This window comes from Heterodontus francisci, chromosome 15 (genome assembly GCF_036365525.1).
Source record: "Heterodontus francisci isolate sHetFra1 chromosome 15, sHetFra1.hap1, whole genome shotgun sequence".
In the NCBI taxonomy this organism is placed as follows: domain Eukaryota; kingdom Metazoa; phylum Chordata; class Chondrichthyes; order Heterodontiformes; family Heterodontidae; genus Heterodontus; species Heterodontus francisci.
The window spans coordinates 59,580,611-59,598,889 of NC_090385.1; the positions used below are offsets into that span (position 1 = coordinate 59,580,611).

The window sequence follows — 18,279 nt, forward strand, 5'->3', positions numbered from 1 at the left end:
TTCTCCACCCACTCTCTCTCTCTCTCTCTCCACCCACTCTCTCTCTCTCTCTCTCCACCCACTCTCTCTCTCTCTCTCTCCACCCACTCTCTCTCTCTCTCTCTCCACCCACCTCTCTCTCTCTCTCTCTCCACCCACTCTCTCTCTCTCTCTCTCCACCCACTCTCTCTCTCTCTCTCTCCACCCACTCTCTCTCTCTCTCTCTCCACCCACTCTCTCTCTCTCTCTCCACCACTCTCTCTCTCTCTCTCCACCCACTCTCTCTCTCTCTCTCTCCACCCACTCTCTCTCTCTCTCTCTCCACCCACTCTCTCTCTCTCTCTCCACCCACTCTCTCTCTCTCTCTCTCCACCCACTCTCTCTCTCTCTCTCCACCCACTCTCTCTCTCTCTCTCCACCCACTCTCCAACTCTCTGTAAACCCCACACCCCCCACCTGATCGTTGCTGAAAGCGGCAACAGCACTTCTGAAGTCGGACAGATTGGTGGCTTTTTTTTTAAGCTTGCCGAAAAACCATGAAGCTCTCCGAAATTCAGAATTTGTGTTCTGCTTAACCACCTTTCAGCTGTGAAACTGACATTTGTGAATTTTTTAAAAGCTGGTCTGAAGAAGCCTATGTGAAATCTCTCATTTGTGAAATTACCAGTCACGGACCTCAAAAGCTTTTACCACAGACACTGGTGTCCGTGTACGGACATGTTACTGATACCTGCTTTCGAGCAACTCATCTTGTTCACCCTTCTGGTTTAAAAACCGCATTCCCTACAACCCACCCAAGTAAATGCCAATTTTCTCTGAGCTATTTTCACTGCTCTCCCCCCTCAGCCTCTGCACCAAGCAACTTCTCATCTTCAGTGATTTCAAACTCCATCTCAATTCATCGTGTTTTCTCTGAGTTCACTGCCCTATCTACCCTAAATCTCTCGCTCCGTATAAACTCCTCAATCCACATTCACAGCCACCCCCTTGAGCTTGCTAACTCACGTGGCCTCGCTCCTCCCATAGTATCAATTACAGATTGGGCTATTTCTGATCTTGTTCTTTGGCCTCCTTGTCTCGAGAGACAATGGGTAAGCACCTGGAGGTGGTCAGTGGTTTGTAAAGCAGCGCCTGAAGTGGCTATAAAAGCCAATTCTAGAGTGACAGACTCTTCCACAGGCGCTGCAGATAAAATCGGATGTCGGGGCTGTTACACAGTTGGCTCTCTCCTTGCGCTTCTGTCTTTTTTCCTGCCAACTGCTAAGTTTCTTCGACTCGCCACTCTTTAGCCCCACCTTTATGGCCGTCCGCCAGCTCTGGCGATCACTGGCAACTGACTCCCACGACTTGTGATCAATGTCACAGGAATTCATGTCACGTTTGCAGTTGTCTTTAAAGCGGAGACAGGGACGGCTGGTGGGTCTGATACCAGTGACGAGCTCGCTGTACAATATGTCCTTGGGGATCCTGCCATCTTCCATGTGGCTCACATGGCCAAGCCATCTCAAGCGCCGCTGGCTCAGTAGGGTGTATATGCTGGGGATGTTGGCCGCATCGAGGACTTCTGCGTTGGAGATACGGTTCAGCCACCTGATGCCAAGGATTCTCCGGAGGCAGTGAAGATGGAATGAATTGAGACGTCGCTGTTGGCTGACATACATTGTCCAGGCCTCACTGTCGTAGAGCAAACTACTGAGGACACAGGCTTGATACACTCGGACTTTTGTGCTCCGTGTCCGTGCGCCATTTTCCCACACTCTCTTGGCCAGACTGGACATAGCAGCAGACGCCTTTCCCATGCACTTGTTGATTTCTGCATCGAAAGACAGGTTACTGGGATAGTTGAGCATAAGTAGGTGAACTCTTGAACCACTTCCAGAGCGTGGTCGCCAATATTGATGGATGGTGCATTTATGACGTCCTGTCCCATGATGTTCGTCTTCTTGTGGCTGATGGTTAGGCCAAATTCGTTTCAGGCAGCTGCAATCCTGTCGATGAGTCTCTGCAGACACTCTTCTGTGTGGGATGTTAATGCAGCATCGTCAGCAAAGAGGAGTTCCCTGATGAGGACCTTCCGTACTTTGGTCTTCGCTCTAAGACGGGCAAGGTTGAACAACCTGCCATCTGATCTTCTGTGGAGGAAAATTCCTTCTTCTGAAGACTTGAATGCATGTGAGAGCAGCAGGGAGATGATCCCAAACAGTGTTGGTGTGAGAACACAGCCCTGTTTCACGCCACTCAGGATAGGAAAAGGATCTGATGAGGCGCCGCTATGCTGAATTGTGCCTTTCATATTGTCATGGAATGAGGTGATGATACTTCGTAGCTTTGGTGGACATCCGATCTTTGCTAGTAGTCTGAAGAGACCACGTCTGCTGATGAGGTCAAAGGCTTTGGTGAGATCTATGAAAGCAACATAGAGGGGAAATCTGTTGTTCGCGGCATTTCTCCTGTAGCTGGCAAAGGGAGAACAGCATGTCAATGGTGGATCTCTCTGCTCGAAAGCCACACTGTGCCTCAGGGTAGACACGCTCGGCCAGCTTCTGGAGCCTATTTAAAACGACTTGAGCGAAGACTTACCCCACTATGCTGAGCAGAGAGATTCCACGGTAGTTGTTGCAGTCACCGTGGTCACCCTTGTTCTTATAGAGGGTGATGATATTGGCATCGCGCCTGTCCTGTGGTACTGCTCCCTCATCCCAGCACAGGCAAAGCAGTTCATGGAGTGCTGAGAGTATAGCAGGCTTGGCACTTTTGATTATTTAAGGAGCAATGCCGTCCTTCCCAGGGCTTTTCCACTGGCTGGATAATCAATAGCATCACTGAGTTCCCATTTTGTTGGCTGTTTGTCCAGCTCATCCATGACTGGCAGAGACTGGGCTGCATTGAGGGCGGTGTCAGTGACAACATTTTCCCTGGAGTACAGTTCTAGGTAGTACTCCACCCAGCGGTTCATTTGCTTGTGTTGGTCAGTGATCGCGTCCCCGGATGTAAACATGAGGTGGGGGGGGGCAATCTTCTTGATGGTTGGCCCAAAAGCTCTCTTAATGCCATCATACATTCCTCTGATGTTTCTGGTGTCTGAGGCCAGCTGAATACGACTGCATAGGTGTTGCCAGTAGTCATTTGCACAGCAGCTGGCTGTTCTTTGTGCAGCGCTTCTGGCTGCTTTAAGTGCTACGGATGTTAACTCGCTGGGGGATTTCTTGTAGTTCAACAGTGCAATGCGCTTAGCGGCTATGACAGGTTCCAGTTCTTCAAAGTGAGATTGAAACCAGTCTGCATTCTGCTCATCACGTTTGCCATAGGTGGTCATTGCTGAGTCATAGATGGCGTCTCTGATGTGAACCCACATTCACAGCCACCCCATTGAACTTGCTAACTCACATGGCCTCGCTCCTCCCATAGTATCAATCACAGAACGGGCTATTTCTGATCACATCATTGTATTACACTCCACCCGGATTCCACTTCCCCCTCCCAACCCGACCATACCTCTGTGCCCACCCTGCATTATGCACTCTCCCCATTCACTTACAACTTTCAAAATCCCAATTGCCTAGTCTTTGGCTCTCCATTCACCATAACATTTCTGAAGCTACTGATCTGCTCAACCACACTCTCACCTCTAATGTCCTAGTCCCCAATAAAACCACTACTCTCTTTCACTCTGGCCATTTCCCCGGTACGGTCTTCATCTTACAGAATTATTGAATGGTGATAGCGTAGAAGGAGGCCATTTGGCCTGTCAAGCCTGCCTTGGCTCTCTGCAAGTGCAATTTGGCCAGTCCCACTCTCCCACCCTTCCCCATAATCCAGAAAGTGTTTTCCCTTCAGGTGCTTATCCAATTCCCTTTTGAATGCCACGACTGAAACTGCCTCCACCATCCTTTCAGGCAGTGCATTTCAGATTATAACCACTCACCACTTAAATCCAAGGGATGCAGAATTGAATGGATTTGGTGGACAACTGGTTAAGCCATTAACTGCTAGACTCTGGTTGGACCATACAAAGTGCCATTGGGTCCTCCTTTCATCTGTGAAAAATGCTAACTGTTCCAGGATCATCCTGGAAGCAAATGTAACCCCAGCTTCTTTTCTCTACTGTAAACCATCTTCTTAAACCCCTCGCCCCTATCTCCTCCGCCCTCAACAGCAACAAAATATGCATAGAGTTAATGGATTTCTTTGTCATTTCGATTAAGATCATCCAATCAGCGCCTCAGCCACTTCCCTCCCTTCCCCTAGCCCTCTGGGACAAGCTTCCTCTGAAGATCCCCCGTGCCCTAGCTCCGAACTCACAGCATTCTCTAGGTTCTCTCCTATCTACCTCATGCTCTCTCAAAGCTCATCTTGTCCATGAGACCCACCTCCCTCGACCCTAATTCATTTAAACTGTTGACCACCCAAGTCTTCTTGGTCCCATATTAGCTGATATCAACTATTCTCTCTCCTCAGGTACTGTGCCCCTCTCCCTCAAATAGGCCGGCATCACTCCTCTCCTCAAAAAACCAACCCTTGACGTTGCAAACTACCGTCCCATCTGCAACCTCCCTTTCCTCTCCCACATCTTCTGACATGTTCCCACCTCCTAAATCCATGTCTACTTTCTGAGAACTCCATGTGTGAATTTCTCCAATTTGGTTTATGCCCCGCGACAGTACAGAAATAGCTCTTATCCAAGTCACAAGTGACATCCTACTTGACTGTGGCAAAGGTAAACTATCACTACTCATAATTCTCAAGCTGTCTGCAGCCTTTGATCACACCATCTTCCTCCAATGCCTCTCCACCATTGTCCAGCTGGGTGGGACTGCACTTGCCTGATTCCAATATTATCTATCTAATTGTAGCCACAGAATCACCTGCAATGTTTTCTCACTACACTCCCCATAGTTACCACTTGTGTCCTCCAGGATCCATCCTTGGCCCCCTCCTATTTCTCATCTACAAGCTGCCCTCGATATAGTAATGTAGTGAATCCGGAACGCTGCCTAACTCTGCCCCTGCCTCAGCTCATCTGCTGCTGAAGCCCTCATCCATTTCTTTGTTACTTCTAGATTTGACTATTCTAATGCACTCTCCGTTGGCCTCCTAGATTCTACACTCGGCAAACTGGACATCATCCAAAACTCTGCTGCCCAGTTCCTAACTTGGACCAAATCCCGTTCACCTATTGCCCCGGTGTTCGCTGACCTACATTGGCTCCTGGTTCAACAATGCTTCAATGTAAAATTCTCGTCCTCGTTTTCAAATCTCTCTATGGCCTCGCCTCTAATGTAATCACTGTAATCTCCTCGAGCCCCACAAATATCCAAGATATATGCGCTCCTCTAATTCTGGTCTCTCGAGCATCCCTGATTTTAAATCGCTCCACCAGTGGTGGCCATGCCTTCAGCTGCCCGGTCTTCAACTCTGGAATTTCCACCCTAAATCTGTCTGTCTCTCTACCTTGCTTTCCGCCTTTAAGATGCTCCTTAAAACCCAACTCTTTGACAAAGCTTTTGCTATCTGCCCTAATATCTCCTTATGTGGCTCGGTGTCTTATTTTGTTTTATAATATCCCTGTGAAGTGCCTTAGGATATTTTATGTTAAAAGGTGCTACACAAATACAAGTTGTTGTTGTAGTAAATGGAATTAAACTTTTTATATGGCCTTGGCAAAGCCTATCATCTGGAGCTGTTGTTTTTTTTTGAGTTGTTAGTTTCTCTGAGGTTGTGTCAGCTTCTTTGAAATGATTGATGAAGTTTTCCAAGTTTTGCAGATTCAATGGGAAGGAAAATCAGGCAGTCACCCTACTACCAGCCATTTTATGCCGCTGCCAAGTTTGAATTTCACACCCAAAAGTATTGTTGCACATAAGTTAGGGATGTAGCATCTTAGATCAATAATACCACTATCCCACAAATCAGAAAAATCTCACTCAAAGGTGGGGGGTGTGGACTCCCCACAGACCAGGGATTAGTGCCTTTACCCAGCAAACCATCAGAGACTGAGTGCACACCAGAAATTGGTTCCTGTACCTAGTAAGCCATCAGGTCTAAGGACAGAACAGGGATCAATACCTTTGCCCACTGAACCCACAGAGGTAGACTCACCAAAACAAAGAACAACTTCAACAATTGGGAGCCTGATTCAAAATGCCTGGGAAGATGTTAGAATGAGTTAGTGGATTCTTGTACTTCCAAAGATATCGGGAGCAGATGCACCAAAAATATTCTGGACTATTGAAGACTATTAAAGTAACTTTGCCTAAGTTTAAATAATGACTTTACAATTAACGTGAACAAGAATTTGCTGTCACTGAGGCAGGCACAAAGCATTCAGGTGACCTTTAAGCTGGTTGATGTATACAGAAGCAGATACGTGTCCATGTTTCTGCACGACACACTCTGTTGCTGGCACAGAAATATTCTCCTAATGTCACATATAAGCCTTGCAAGTTATGACCATGAAACACACTGTCAACAGAAGCTACTTGCATGTTTTATATTCCTGAACTCTCAACCTGTCTCTCCACCATGACCTCCAGAGTCCTCCAAGGATTTATCCTCGACCCCCACATAAAGCGGCACATAGGCAGAACACTTGGGTGATGCTGTTAATTCAAATTGTAAAATATGGTCATTTTCTATCAGCTTACAGGTAAAGATTTTAGATACCAGGTGGCAACAAATGCAGACCAGAGACCACTACTAGAATCATTTATCCTGCCCATATCTGCTGAGAAGGACAGAGATGTGAATTTCAGGGGTCCAGTAATCAGAAGATAACAACTTGCTTCACATAAGCAGTTATATCAGGTATTGGAAGACCTAAGGTGTTTCATGGTATGGAGAAGCCTGCTTCCAGACTTTGTGATGTCATCTCTCAGGGGTTCAGTACTCTGCAATCTATTTTGAAGAATGTGGCCAACTCGAAGTATGCTGTAGCCAGGTTTGACAGCAGAAGTCAATGTTCACAGCCTTTGCAGCTTTGATAGAAGGTCAAATGACTGTCTGGATTCAAGTCTGTACTAAGCCTTGGAGAGGCAGATGTGCAAGTTGGACAGCTTGATAGAGCAAATGTATAGCATAATTATCTTAAGCAGTTTACTCTTCCATAAGTGAGTAGAAATGCTGAGCCTGAGCCCTAATGAATGGCAGTAGTGCAGCAGGAGAGGCACATGTTACCCTCTCTCAAGATGTCAACATATCTGCACCCTTGCCACATTCAACCAATACCAACTGTCACGGAACTGTTTCTTTTTTCACTCCTTGGATTAAAAACAGTGTGTGCCTTTAAGACTCTGTTTGAAAACAGTGTACCTTTAAGACTGAAAACAGGGTGCCAGCTGCACCTGTCCCTAGGCCACAGGACAGAGGTCACATGTTTCGATTTGACAGTGTAAAACTGGCAAAAACCAGTCTGAACCAGACACCAGTGAGGCATGCTACTCAAGAAATGAGCTGTCTATTCTCTCTCAGCATAAATTCTACAAGGGGCTACAGGCCGACTTAATTGCCTGAGGAAAAAAAAGCCTTTTTTTTTTTTTGGAGACACCATTTGTATTGCTGAAGGTAGAAAACTCCTTTTCTTTACTTCCAAGCCAGGAAGTATTTGCTTCAAGATTGTATATCTCTTAACTGATTGAATTTTCTGCAATTCGCTGGTGATCTTGATGCCTGCTGCAGCCAAGTGTTTTGAAAGCTAATCTATTGAAGGACTATTTCATCAAATCCGTGTGAAGACTTCGAGTAGCATTTCATTATTTCTACATTAGAATACCTCACCCATCAGGAACGTAACCCACAAAGGCTTATTTATTTATTCTTAATAAACAACTAATTTATAAAAACAATTTTTTTTAAAATAAGTAACCAGTTAATCGTGATTTTTGAATGTATGGGGAGTTAGGGTAAAAGAAATTATAAGATCTTTAGACATAGATTATCTTAATAGTGTTTAAGATTTAGTTTTTTTTAAATAAATAGTTAATTTGTTGTTCTCTAAAGATACCTAGTTTGGTCTGTTTGTTTCTGGGGGTTACTAGAGTGTTTAATTTGGCTGTTTTCCGGTTGGGTGGGAAAGCTTTAAGACCATGCTGTGACCTGTGGAGTGATGGGACTGAATTGACAGTGCATTGCTCCCGCCTCAGTCGTAACACAACCTAAAAGCCAGCTGGGCCAGACTGTCCCAGCTAGCAGCTAAAGTGCAGCAGTCTGCAGCCAGGCTGTGAGGATCGAGTTCCCAGAAGTCATCAGTCACAAGCTTCTCAGGGGTCCCCACATGAGCAACAGCAGCCTTCCAGTAGCTCTGCTGAAGTCACTAGGGGAGCACCTTGCAGGATCAGTTATGTTAGTAAACGTACCTTTAAAGCACTATGGATTGATCGCTTGGGTGAGAAAAGAATTTATTACAATATTGTGTTTGGAATTAAAATCATCACTTGAATCACATTTGCAAATCTGGTCTATAGTTCCTTCTTCTTATTGCTTCTTAGTCTGCAAGGTCAGAAAGCCATTCATAGAGGTTGGCTGAATGGTTTCAATGTTCCTCAATGCAGAATCAAGGCATCAATAAAGGGTTAAAGATGACTGTTTATGCTGAGGAGCTTTTTGTGATACTCAGGTAAGGGGATTGAAGAGCTCAGCAAAAGCATTGCTCGAACAACGGTTCCCTGATTTTTCTAGCTGCACTGAATTATGCTGGCATCCCATCTTGTGGTTCTCCCTCACTTTCATCAATTCCTCCTCGTCTGATAATGTTGTTTATTGTTGCTGTGCCTCCTCCAACTAAAATCCACTTTGCATTGCCAGGTTGTGCGACCACAGCAAAATACAATGATGCAGCCCACTTTGTAGGGAGCCCACTGGGCCATGACAGCATCTATTTGGGAAAGTTTCTCTGGAAAAGAGGGAATTGGTGATCTGTTTGCTGTGTATTGCAGACTGTGAAATACAAATGATGCACCATGTAGCAGCCTGGAAGGAGTCTATGATGAAAATGTTAAGGGCAGTGGTGACTGACAGTCATTGGCAAAGCTTAACAAACCCCTGGTCCAGCAGGCAGCAGGTCCTGCTGCAACATCAGTGACAACCTGCCTGATGAAGGGCAGCAGCCTCCTGCACTGCTCCTCAGGAATATCTAAGAAAGTCACTCCCTTGTCTAGTAAACCACAAGGGCTGCGTAAGGCCTTCTACAAGCAACTCTCACCTGCTGTTTTCTTGCAGACCTAGTTGCTCTAGACTGCTCCTTTGCATCCAATTGTTTATCCATCCAGAAGAGTGAAGCAAAAACTTAATGCTTAATGCAAATAGGAAAAGAGAACAACAATACAGAAAAAGCAAAATAGTAGCTCAGAACTGACACTGATCTGCAGTACTTGGAAACAACACAAAGATCCTACTGACCTAATGCCTGTAGGTCAGTACTCCTTTCAGTGCATCTTCCTGCCAGGTCAGTCAGCTTGCAAAGCCAATGCTATTATGTTTTACTTAGTGGATTGGCGACTGGGCAGGACTTCTGACCCACCCAGTTAAAATTGCGCCAGTGCCTGTATGTCATCATTGGGACTCTACTTGAATGTACTCATGAGGCACCACCTCTTTCCGACCTCAGTCAACTGCAGAGACAAAGTGGCAGTCAGCAAATTTTTTGGTGGGAACAGGCAGAGTTCATTTTCTCGTTTTTAACCACTCACCCACCTATTCCTGTTGTGTGGGTTAGGTTAATATCATATCCTCGTTAAATTGAACCAAGGTTAATGTTGTACTACCAGGCTGTATGATAAGAAACAAGTGTAACAATGTGATTCTGAAGTTTATAATCGGGCTCTTTCTACATGTGGAAAGTACTAAATAAACAGCACTCCATGTCAACCTTTATTGGTATCTCTGGTAAGCCAAGAAAGAAGTGATTTTCAATCAATGTTGCATGTTGCTCAGGTTGCTGGCAGAATATATATTTAAAATATGTTATTTAGGTTAGTTTAATGCAGAGCAACTCAAGCTAATGTGGCAACATACATAGACCTTGTCCATAGATCACTGAAGGTAGATAAGGTGGTTAGGAAGGCATATGGGATACTTGCCTTTATTAGACGAGGCATAGAATATAAGAGCAGGGAGGTTATGATGGAGCTATATAAAACGCTAGTCAGGCCACAGCTGGAGTACTGCGTACAGTTCTGGGCACCACACTATAGGAAGGATGTAATTGCACTGGAGAGGGTGCAGAGGAGATTCACCAGGATGTTGCCTGGGATGGAGCATTTCAGCTATGAAGAGAGACTGAAAAGGCTAGCGTTGTTTTCCTTAGAACAGAGAAGGATGAGGGGGAAACTGACTGAGGTATACAAAATTATGAGGGGCATTGATTGGTTAGATAGGAAGAGACTTTTTCCCTTAGCGGAGGGGTCAATAACCAGGGGGTTTAGATTTAAGGTAAGGGGCAGGAGGTTTAGAGGGGATGTGAGGAAAATAATTTTCACCCAGAGGGTGGTTGGAATCTGGAACGCACTGCCTGAAGAGGTGGTAGAGGCAGGAACCCTCATAACATTTAAGAAGCATTTAGATGAGCACTTGAAAAGCCATAGCCTACAAGGCTACGGGCCAAGTGCTGGAAAATGGGACTAGAATAGTTAGGTGCTTGATGGCTGGCACAGACACGATGGGCCAAAGGGCCTGTTTCTGTGCTGTATAACTCTAAACCTGAAACACAAATTAATCATTCCTATGTACCTATCACAACCATCAAAAGTTGCATGAAAGCCTATTGAATCCACCATGACTTTGGTCTCCTCTCCTAACTTTTCCCCTGCTATTGAACAGCAATGGTTTTACGCCTCTGTAAAGCAACTTGGGATATATTACTACCTAAAATGCACGTTGTTGGACGATTGGACGGTAATGATTAAAGCCAATAACAATTATGATAAACGTTACTAAGTTTATATAATTCACTGTTAATTGTAGATATCGGCCAAATATATATAGTGAAGGGATATATAAAGGGATATTTTGGATCTGAACTGAATGATCCGTGTAACATCGGGCTTTTGATTTCAGCATCCGACAATTCAGGGAGTAAAATGAATAATACAACAAAACCTCAATTTTGCAATTCCAGAAAAAGGGGGTGAATGATGTAGTTAACCAAAAATATTACGTACCATAGTCAGCCATAAAGCACCCCCTTAATTTTAATAAAGCAACAGACTTGCAATTACTGATTACTTAAAATGTCCTTCAGTAATACAATGGAGTCATCTAATTTTTATCATAAATATGTTGAAATATTTCCCCATTGTCATAGAATTATGATGGTTTGAAATGGGAGCACATTGCCAAGGAGAAGTACAGTCCAATTTATAATTAGTACTGTACAAAATTAACAGATTGAAGAAGCACTTCAGTCGCTCATGAGTTTCTTATTTTATTTATATTCCAATTAAAAGCTGTCTGCCAATAAGCAGATCTTAAATCCAAATCAATCTCAGTAAAAAGTACAGGTTATGTTTTATCCAAAATCAGAGCATGAAGACCATCAGGAAAATAAATATTTAATTTCTTGTTTGGTCTGCAAAGTTAATAAAATTCTATCAAACAAAAAGAATACAGAGCACTGTTGCAGAGAGTAAAGCCATCTCCAACATTCACGTATATTAGAATTTTTAGTACGAGTTCTGACAGCCTTGCTTTTTTACACTTGAATGTGCTATGAAGCATACTTATTTTGCTCCAATTAATAATTTCTTCCTTACTGATACAAATTCAGTTAGTAATTCAGCAAGACTGCCAAGCAGGATTTTGCAAGGGTCTCCTGTTACAGTCTTGGAACTTACTGTGGTGTATTCATTGGCACTAGTCTGATCTACTACAGTAAAACAAGTTCCTAAAGGCAAAAATGAAACAGAGACTCAACATCCATCATGCTGGATTTCTCTAGTGTTTTGAAAGAAAATTGTTTTCAATCCAATCACAGTCCATAATAAAGAAATTCTGTATCTTGAATGTATTGGAACGCTTAACGTAGTGGACTATCTCAAATTAAAGTCCAAATTTTGATACTGTCCTGTAGTATCAAGTTTGAGGAGAACATAGTAAACTCATGTTTCAGAAAGTTTAACAAAGAAAATATCACTCACGGGACCCACAAAGCTAGCTAGCATTGTAATCATCAGACAACCAACAGCGATGAAAGCCCGTGTTTGACAAAACCGCCATGCTACTCGCCCCAGTGAGGCCTTCTCTCGTCCATGCTTCTTTAGTTCATCTTGCCATAGCTTCTCAAACCTGCATCAACAGAATTGAATAGATTAACAAACTGGAGTGTCTTTAGTTTCTTTTAATAAAATTCAACAGGATGTTTTAAAACATAAAGGCTTTATTAATTAGTACAGGTGCTTTCATAATACATTAATACATATTAAGAAGCATTTTTGTATGAAAAACCTTGTGGAATCAGTCACATATTGATATTATATGTTTGGTCAGAACATAAAAACTTATGATTCTGCTTACTGAAATCACTGAGACTGCCCTGTATACATATTACCTACACAGAGCTTGAATTCACATTCTAACTGCACTACAATCCAAAAAAGGTAAACAGAATAACTCTGGGCTAGTACCACATGTTGCACGAGGTATTGAGGATTCAATCTAGTGTTTCTTGGCCTTCCCTGGAATGGTGAATGATACAGAAATGGCAGCAGCAATTATAGGCCTTCCACTTTTTGCCTAGTCCAAAGATAATAAGTAAGGACCTGTTCATGCTAATGTGTGATAATTTTACAAGTTCATGCTTCCACTGTGGAGCATTATCTTCCAGAAGGGCACATCAGGAATTTGAGTACAGCAGGCAGATTGTCCCACAGACCTTTCCATCTTAAGTTCTGTGCTGGGAGTATAAATTTACTCTATGCTGTTCAGTTTGCAGTTGCAAAAATTACTGGATGATTTCCCCAAAATTAGACAGCCCAGGTCAAAATTGTCTGGGTAGGCACACTACTGCTGACTTTATTTTGTTCAGCACAAAATTCACATAAAAATATATTATAAAAAATAAAGCTTATAAATACAGCATCTTTAAGAGGCTATCTGAAAGAGTTATGTTGATATGATAGATACAACTATTAATGTAATTATGGAAGATTTAACAATGAATCAGAGCCGATCAATATCCCAGAGCTACAAGCCTCCAAGTGAATGTTATAAGGAAAGAACTGGGGTCTGTTCTTATCCACATTGTTCGTAAAGATGAGCTGCTTGGGAGCTCTTCCTGGACTTGGACACTATCAGTGACGATTTTGCTATTCCAGTTTTTCCCCACTTTTGAGATCCGCTGCCACAGGGTTTACCCTTGACCTCTTGCCTTGTACTACAACTTTCGCATCACTTCACCACTTCTGATTTTTCCCAGTTCTCAGATGCTGACTCAGAATCAGGCAAAAAATCAAGTGCTCCAAGTTAACTCTCACATCAGCATGAGATTTCAAACAAGAAAACTCCATACTTGGTGTTTCCATAGTGAACGTAAATTGGCGATGCTAAGATCATGTCTGGTCCTGAAAAATGATGGACCGCACACTCAAAGATTGACTCTTGTTTGCCTCTTTGGTTTAAACTTAAAACACGCAAATAGCTCTTTACAAAAAAAAACTCCAAGCCAAAAAATGATCAAGTGGTAATGCCAATCTACTCAATTGTATAATGTATGCAATGGAAATGAGAGATTATATAAACTAGAATTTAGCTCTGAGATGTCAAAAGTAATTTAAGAAGGGTTAACTAAACATTAAGGTAAAAGCAATGGTTATAGCTCCCCTCATGGACAAATATAGTACTAAGCCATAGAAATCAGGAGGTCTCAGCTCAGTCTGAGCTGAATTAGCTAGTTTCAACCAGGGATAACAGAGTATGACAACTGGTTTCAATGTCCTTAGATTTTGGAAGAGCTGGACAAATTAGGCAGGATTCCCAATCTTACCAGTAACTCTGCTAGAAAATGTCTATGTATGGATGTCAGATGAAGGCAGGATCATGTGTGGCCATGAAGCCTCAGTCAATCAAATAGCTTGGCAAATGTCCTAAGTCAACAAGATACCATAAATTGACTGCATTGTAGAACGGCACCCCATTAAGTAGATAATGCATTCAGGAGAGGAGTCGAAAGCATATTGTAAGAAAAAGAGGAGTTTCTAAAAACAATAAAAATTTAACATTTTTAAATATTCACGTAAAAAGATTTAAGGGGGAAATCTTTTAAAACACTTCACTGCTGCAAATCTGTTTTTATAATTTTTGTGCTCGTGCAGGGAATGGAAAACATTTTCACTCTGGGCATCCTGCATCACCATGAAGAATGCCCAAGTCAAGTATAGCATTGTTAAATGGAAAATATGTCTCTATGTATTCTACTTCAACAATGTGCTTTAACCTCCACTTCAGAAGATCACTGACTTAGGCTGATCCCAAAGGTGAAAAGCCTGTGTCCTAATCCACTTTGTCACTCAGCCCTAAAGATTTGTTTCTCTTCATCAAAAAAATAAATTTCAAGATGGTAAGTAGATATTCTAAAAACATTCTTCCTTATGATGTTACCTCCAGCATCCGGTTCTCATAAATACCTTAAAGGGGGTGGGGGGTGTTGAAATCAACAAAAAGAAAAATGTGTTGCTGAGTCGTGACGTATCTATTACCACGCATCTGTCTGTTTGAAATTTATGACCAAGCAGTTTTGGGGTAAGAAAGTAACTGCTATCGACCACCAAATTCGAGCTGAACAGGTAAAGGCAGAGTTGTTTAAGAATAGCTGGCAAAACAGTCTAAGCAATATGTAGCTCAGTCTGACATTAACAACTAGTCAATACCAAATGTTTGTGTCCTGCATATTAACTGAATTATAAAGCATAAAATATTCTGCACAACATTCCTTAAAGTGACATTATTTGACTTAAAAACCTTGCAGGTATACAGGGTAATGTGATGACTTGAGGCAAATTCAAAGAACTTCTAAAATTGGTGGAGCACTGCTGTATTAATCAATAGTAAAAAATGTGTGCCAGAATGCAACAAAGATCTTTGAAGTTTTAAACCTCGGTTTAAATGTGCCTTGTGGGAAATTGACAGGCTCAAAAAAGAACTCAGCAACTGCTCACTGTAAAAGCTTTCAATCAGGTTGTTGAGGTAACTGAAGCAAATAAAATAAAACAGCCCCCAAAACCAAGCACGTGGATCACAATACATGATTAACCCATGCCATTGACGGCAGTGCTGCCTGCTGTTTACATGATGGCAGCATCCAGCCAACACTGACTGCGCTTTTGATTAGCTGGATGCCTGAGAAGGAGAGCACTACTGTGAGTGGCTAACTGCATTTAAAGCTAGTTTACACCTCTTAAAATGGAGATGCATTGTGGTTGGAGCAGGTGCTGGGCGTCCTTTGTGAGCTGGATCTCATCAGTATGGGGTCCAGCATGACTCGCCCCAAAATTTTGCATGCATGCCATTTTGGATACCAGAAAGCACCTGCCGCACCTGAACAACAGGCACTACCGATCAGCATTTTGTACCACTTCGGTTTTCCATTTTACGGTAAATGCAAAACCTGCCCAAAACAGCAATGAGTCTTTCACAATATCTGCAATATATTTCTGGAAAATGTAGCATAGGGTAATGCAGCTATCAAGATGTTACTCGCAGAAAGAAGGAAAAAGCAAATTGGTGCAAAATTACAGAAATTTATTTCAAACTTTGCTCATGATTTTGTTAGCATTTAACTTATACAAACATTTAGAAACCAGTATGTAAACAGTTGCCTGTAATAATGCAGATTTATGTATTTAATGAATTAGCACTGCTTCTCCCAAAACTCCATTGCATTTGTTGAGATCCCAATTACTTAGCAATTGCAAATCCTGAGTCCATTTCTGCTCTTCAAATGCTTGTCTAATTTCCTCTTGGGTGTCAGTCTTGGCGCAGTAGTAGCACACTCACCTCGGAATCAAATGGTCCATATGTACAAGTCCCGAAATTGACTACATAGCTCTACTGACATTTCACTGCACTACTAAGGATAGATTTATTTATTTATTTAAGTTCAGGTTGTTGTTCTCCTTCTGAATCCTGAATCGATGTAATCAAGGTACATTCAGCATGTATTGGTACTCTTGTATATATTCAAATAGTTCATTGCTGCATGGCCAGCCTATTCCAACTTATCCTGTTCCACCTGTAAGCAGGTAAAATTTATCAAGACTGTGTTTATTCATAAAGTTAATCATTAGCTGGCCTGCTGACACCAAAGCTTTGTTCCATTCTCACAAAGACCAATAAAGATTTATTTAGGTCATATTTATTAATATTAACTGCACTTGGCCTGCTAGCTCAATATTTAGGCTGCATTTATTTAATTCAATTAATTAATTCAATTCAATTAATTAATTGCCTGCTGGCCTTTTGTTCCTGAAACCCAAGTTTATCTGTTCACACTATCTTTGTCTGAAAATTAAAAGTTGCATTCACTTTTAAAAGATTATGGAGGGCTGAATTTTGTGCTGGAGGCGGGGCTCCTGGCGTCAGGCTGAAAAGGTGGGGGAACCCCACCTCTGCCTTTTCGTGGCCCCACCCCCCCCAAACGAGCCTCCAGTCTTTTTGATTCAAAGTTTTAGGAGGTGGGATCCCCAACCCTTTAAAGATTTTAAAGGGACGGGGATCCCACCTCCAAGAGCTACCAGCCAATCAGAGGCCGGCAGCTCAGCAGTATCAGCAGCACCACCGGCAGCGGTGGCCAGTGCTGGTACTGCAGAGGCATTGGACCCAGGCCCAGCAGTGGAGCCCTGCAACACAGCTGGTGAGGCGAGGACGCTGGGGCTAGTCCGGAAGATCCCGGTGGGGGAGGGGGGGGTTGGTCGTGCAGTCTAGGGGAAAGAGGGTCACAAGGGGTAAAGTTATTCCTGATGGTGGTCCTCCGTGGGCCACAGATTGCCCACGGAAGGGAGACACATCCCAACCCCCCCAAGCCCACAGGGAGGGCACCTCATTTTACAAGTCGTCCTCCCCGCACGGCAGAGGACCCCGCCCCCCACCCCACCACTGGTAAGATCCCAATAGCAGAGGGAAGTGGCCCTTTATTGGCCGTTAATAGGCCACTTAAGGGCCTCAATTGACCTCTGGGCAGGAAGGCTGTCATCAGCTTATCTCACCCCCAGGAACATCGCTGGGCAACGGGACCCCACCCCACCATCCTGCCTCGTGGTGCACGTATAATCCCAGCCATAATGTCACAAGGTACTCTCAATGGCAGATTGTGAACACAGCTGGAGGATAGAGTTTTAGAGATACAAAAACATCACCTTTAGTTGGTAGATTGAAAGGTTAGGCCAAAACAGCCTGCAAATGGACATAGTTAGATTAAATGAATGGGCAAAAATTTGGCAGATGGAATATAACATGGGAAAATGTGTGGTTAGCCACTTTGGTAGGAAGAATAAAAAAGCAAAATGTTATGTAAATGGAGAGACACTACGGAATGCTGCAGTAGAGGGGGATCTGGGTGTCCATGTACATGAATCACAAAAGGTTAGTATGCAGGTACAGCAAGTAATTAGGAAGGCAAATGAAATGTTGGTCTTTGTTGCAAGGGGGATGGAGTATAAAGGTAGGGAAGTCTTGCTATGACTGGTCAGGGCATTTGTGAGACTACATCTAGAGAATTGTGTATAATTTTGGTCTTATTTAAAGGAGGGATGTACTTGCATTGGCGGCAGTTCAAAGAAGAGTCACTCGGTCGATTCCTCCGTTGAAGAGGAAATGTCGAGTAAGTTGAATGAAGTTGAATGAAAGGTTATCTTTTTGAAACATGCAAGATTGTGAGGGGGCTTGACCGGGTATAAGATGAGAGGTCATCTCCCTTCGTGGGGGAATCTAGAACTGGGCGGCAAAGATTCAGAATAAGGGGTCGTCTATTTTTAAGACAGACATGAGGGGGAATTTCTTCTCTCAAAGGATCACATATCTTGGGAATTCTCTATCCCAGGGAGCTGTGAAGGCTGAGTCATTGAATATATTCAAGGCTGAGATGGACAGATTCTTGAATTACAGAGGAGTCAAGGGTTATAGGGAACAGGTAGGAAAGTGGAGGTGAGGCCAAGATCAGATCATCCATGATCTTATTGAATGGTGGAGCAGGTTGAGAGGCCATATGACCTATTCCTGCTCCTATTTTTTACATTAGTTTCTCAGCTTCATCTGTGACTACAATAATCTAGAGTTGCAGGAAATATTTCTAACAATCCAGTTGTCTCTCCCTTCACT

At 43.1% G+C, this 18,279-nt stretch overlaps 1 protein-coding gene across 1 annotated transcript in view; it reads right to left on the bottom strand.

Annotated features, from left to right (window-relative positions):
* LOC137377684 (ATP-binding cassette sub-family C member 5-like) overlaps nucleotides 1-18,279 on the bottom strand; it is a 269,211-nt gene that overhangs the window by 175,962 nt on the left and 74,970 nt on the right. The window contains exon 5 of the mRNA XM_068047603.1: nucleotides 12,108-12,255. Within this exon, the coding sequence (XP_067903704.1) occupies nucleotides 12,108-12,255 (148 nt within the window). The remainder of the gene's footprint in view (nucleotides 1-12,107; nucleotides 12,256-18,279) is intronic.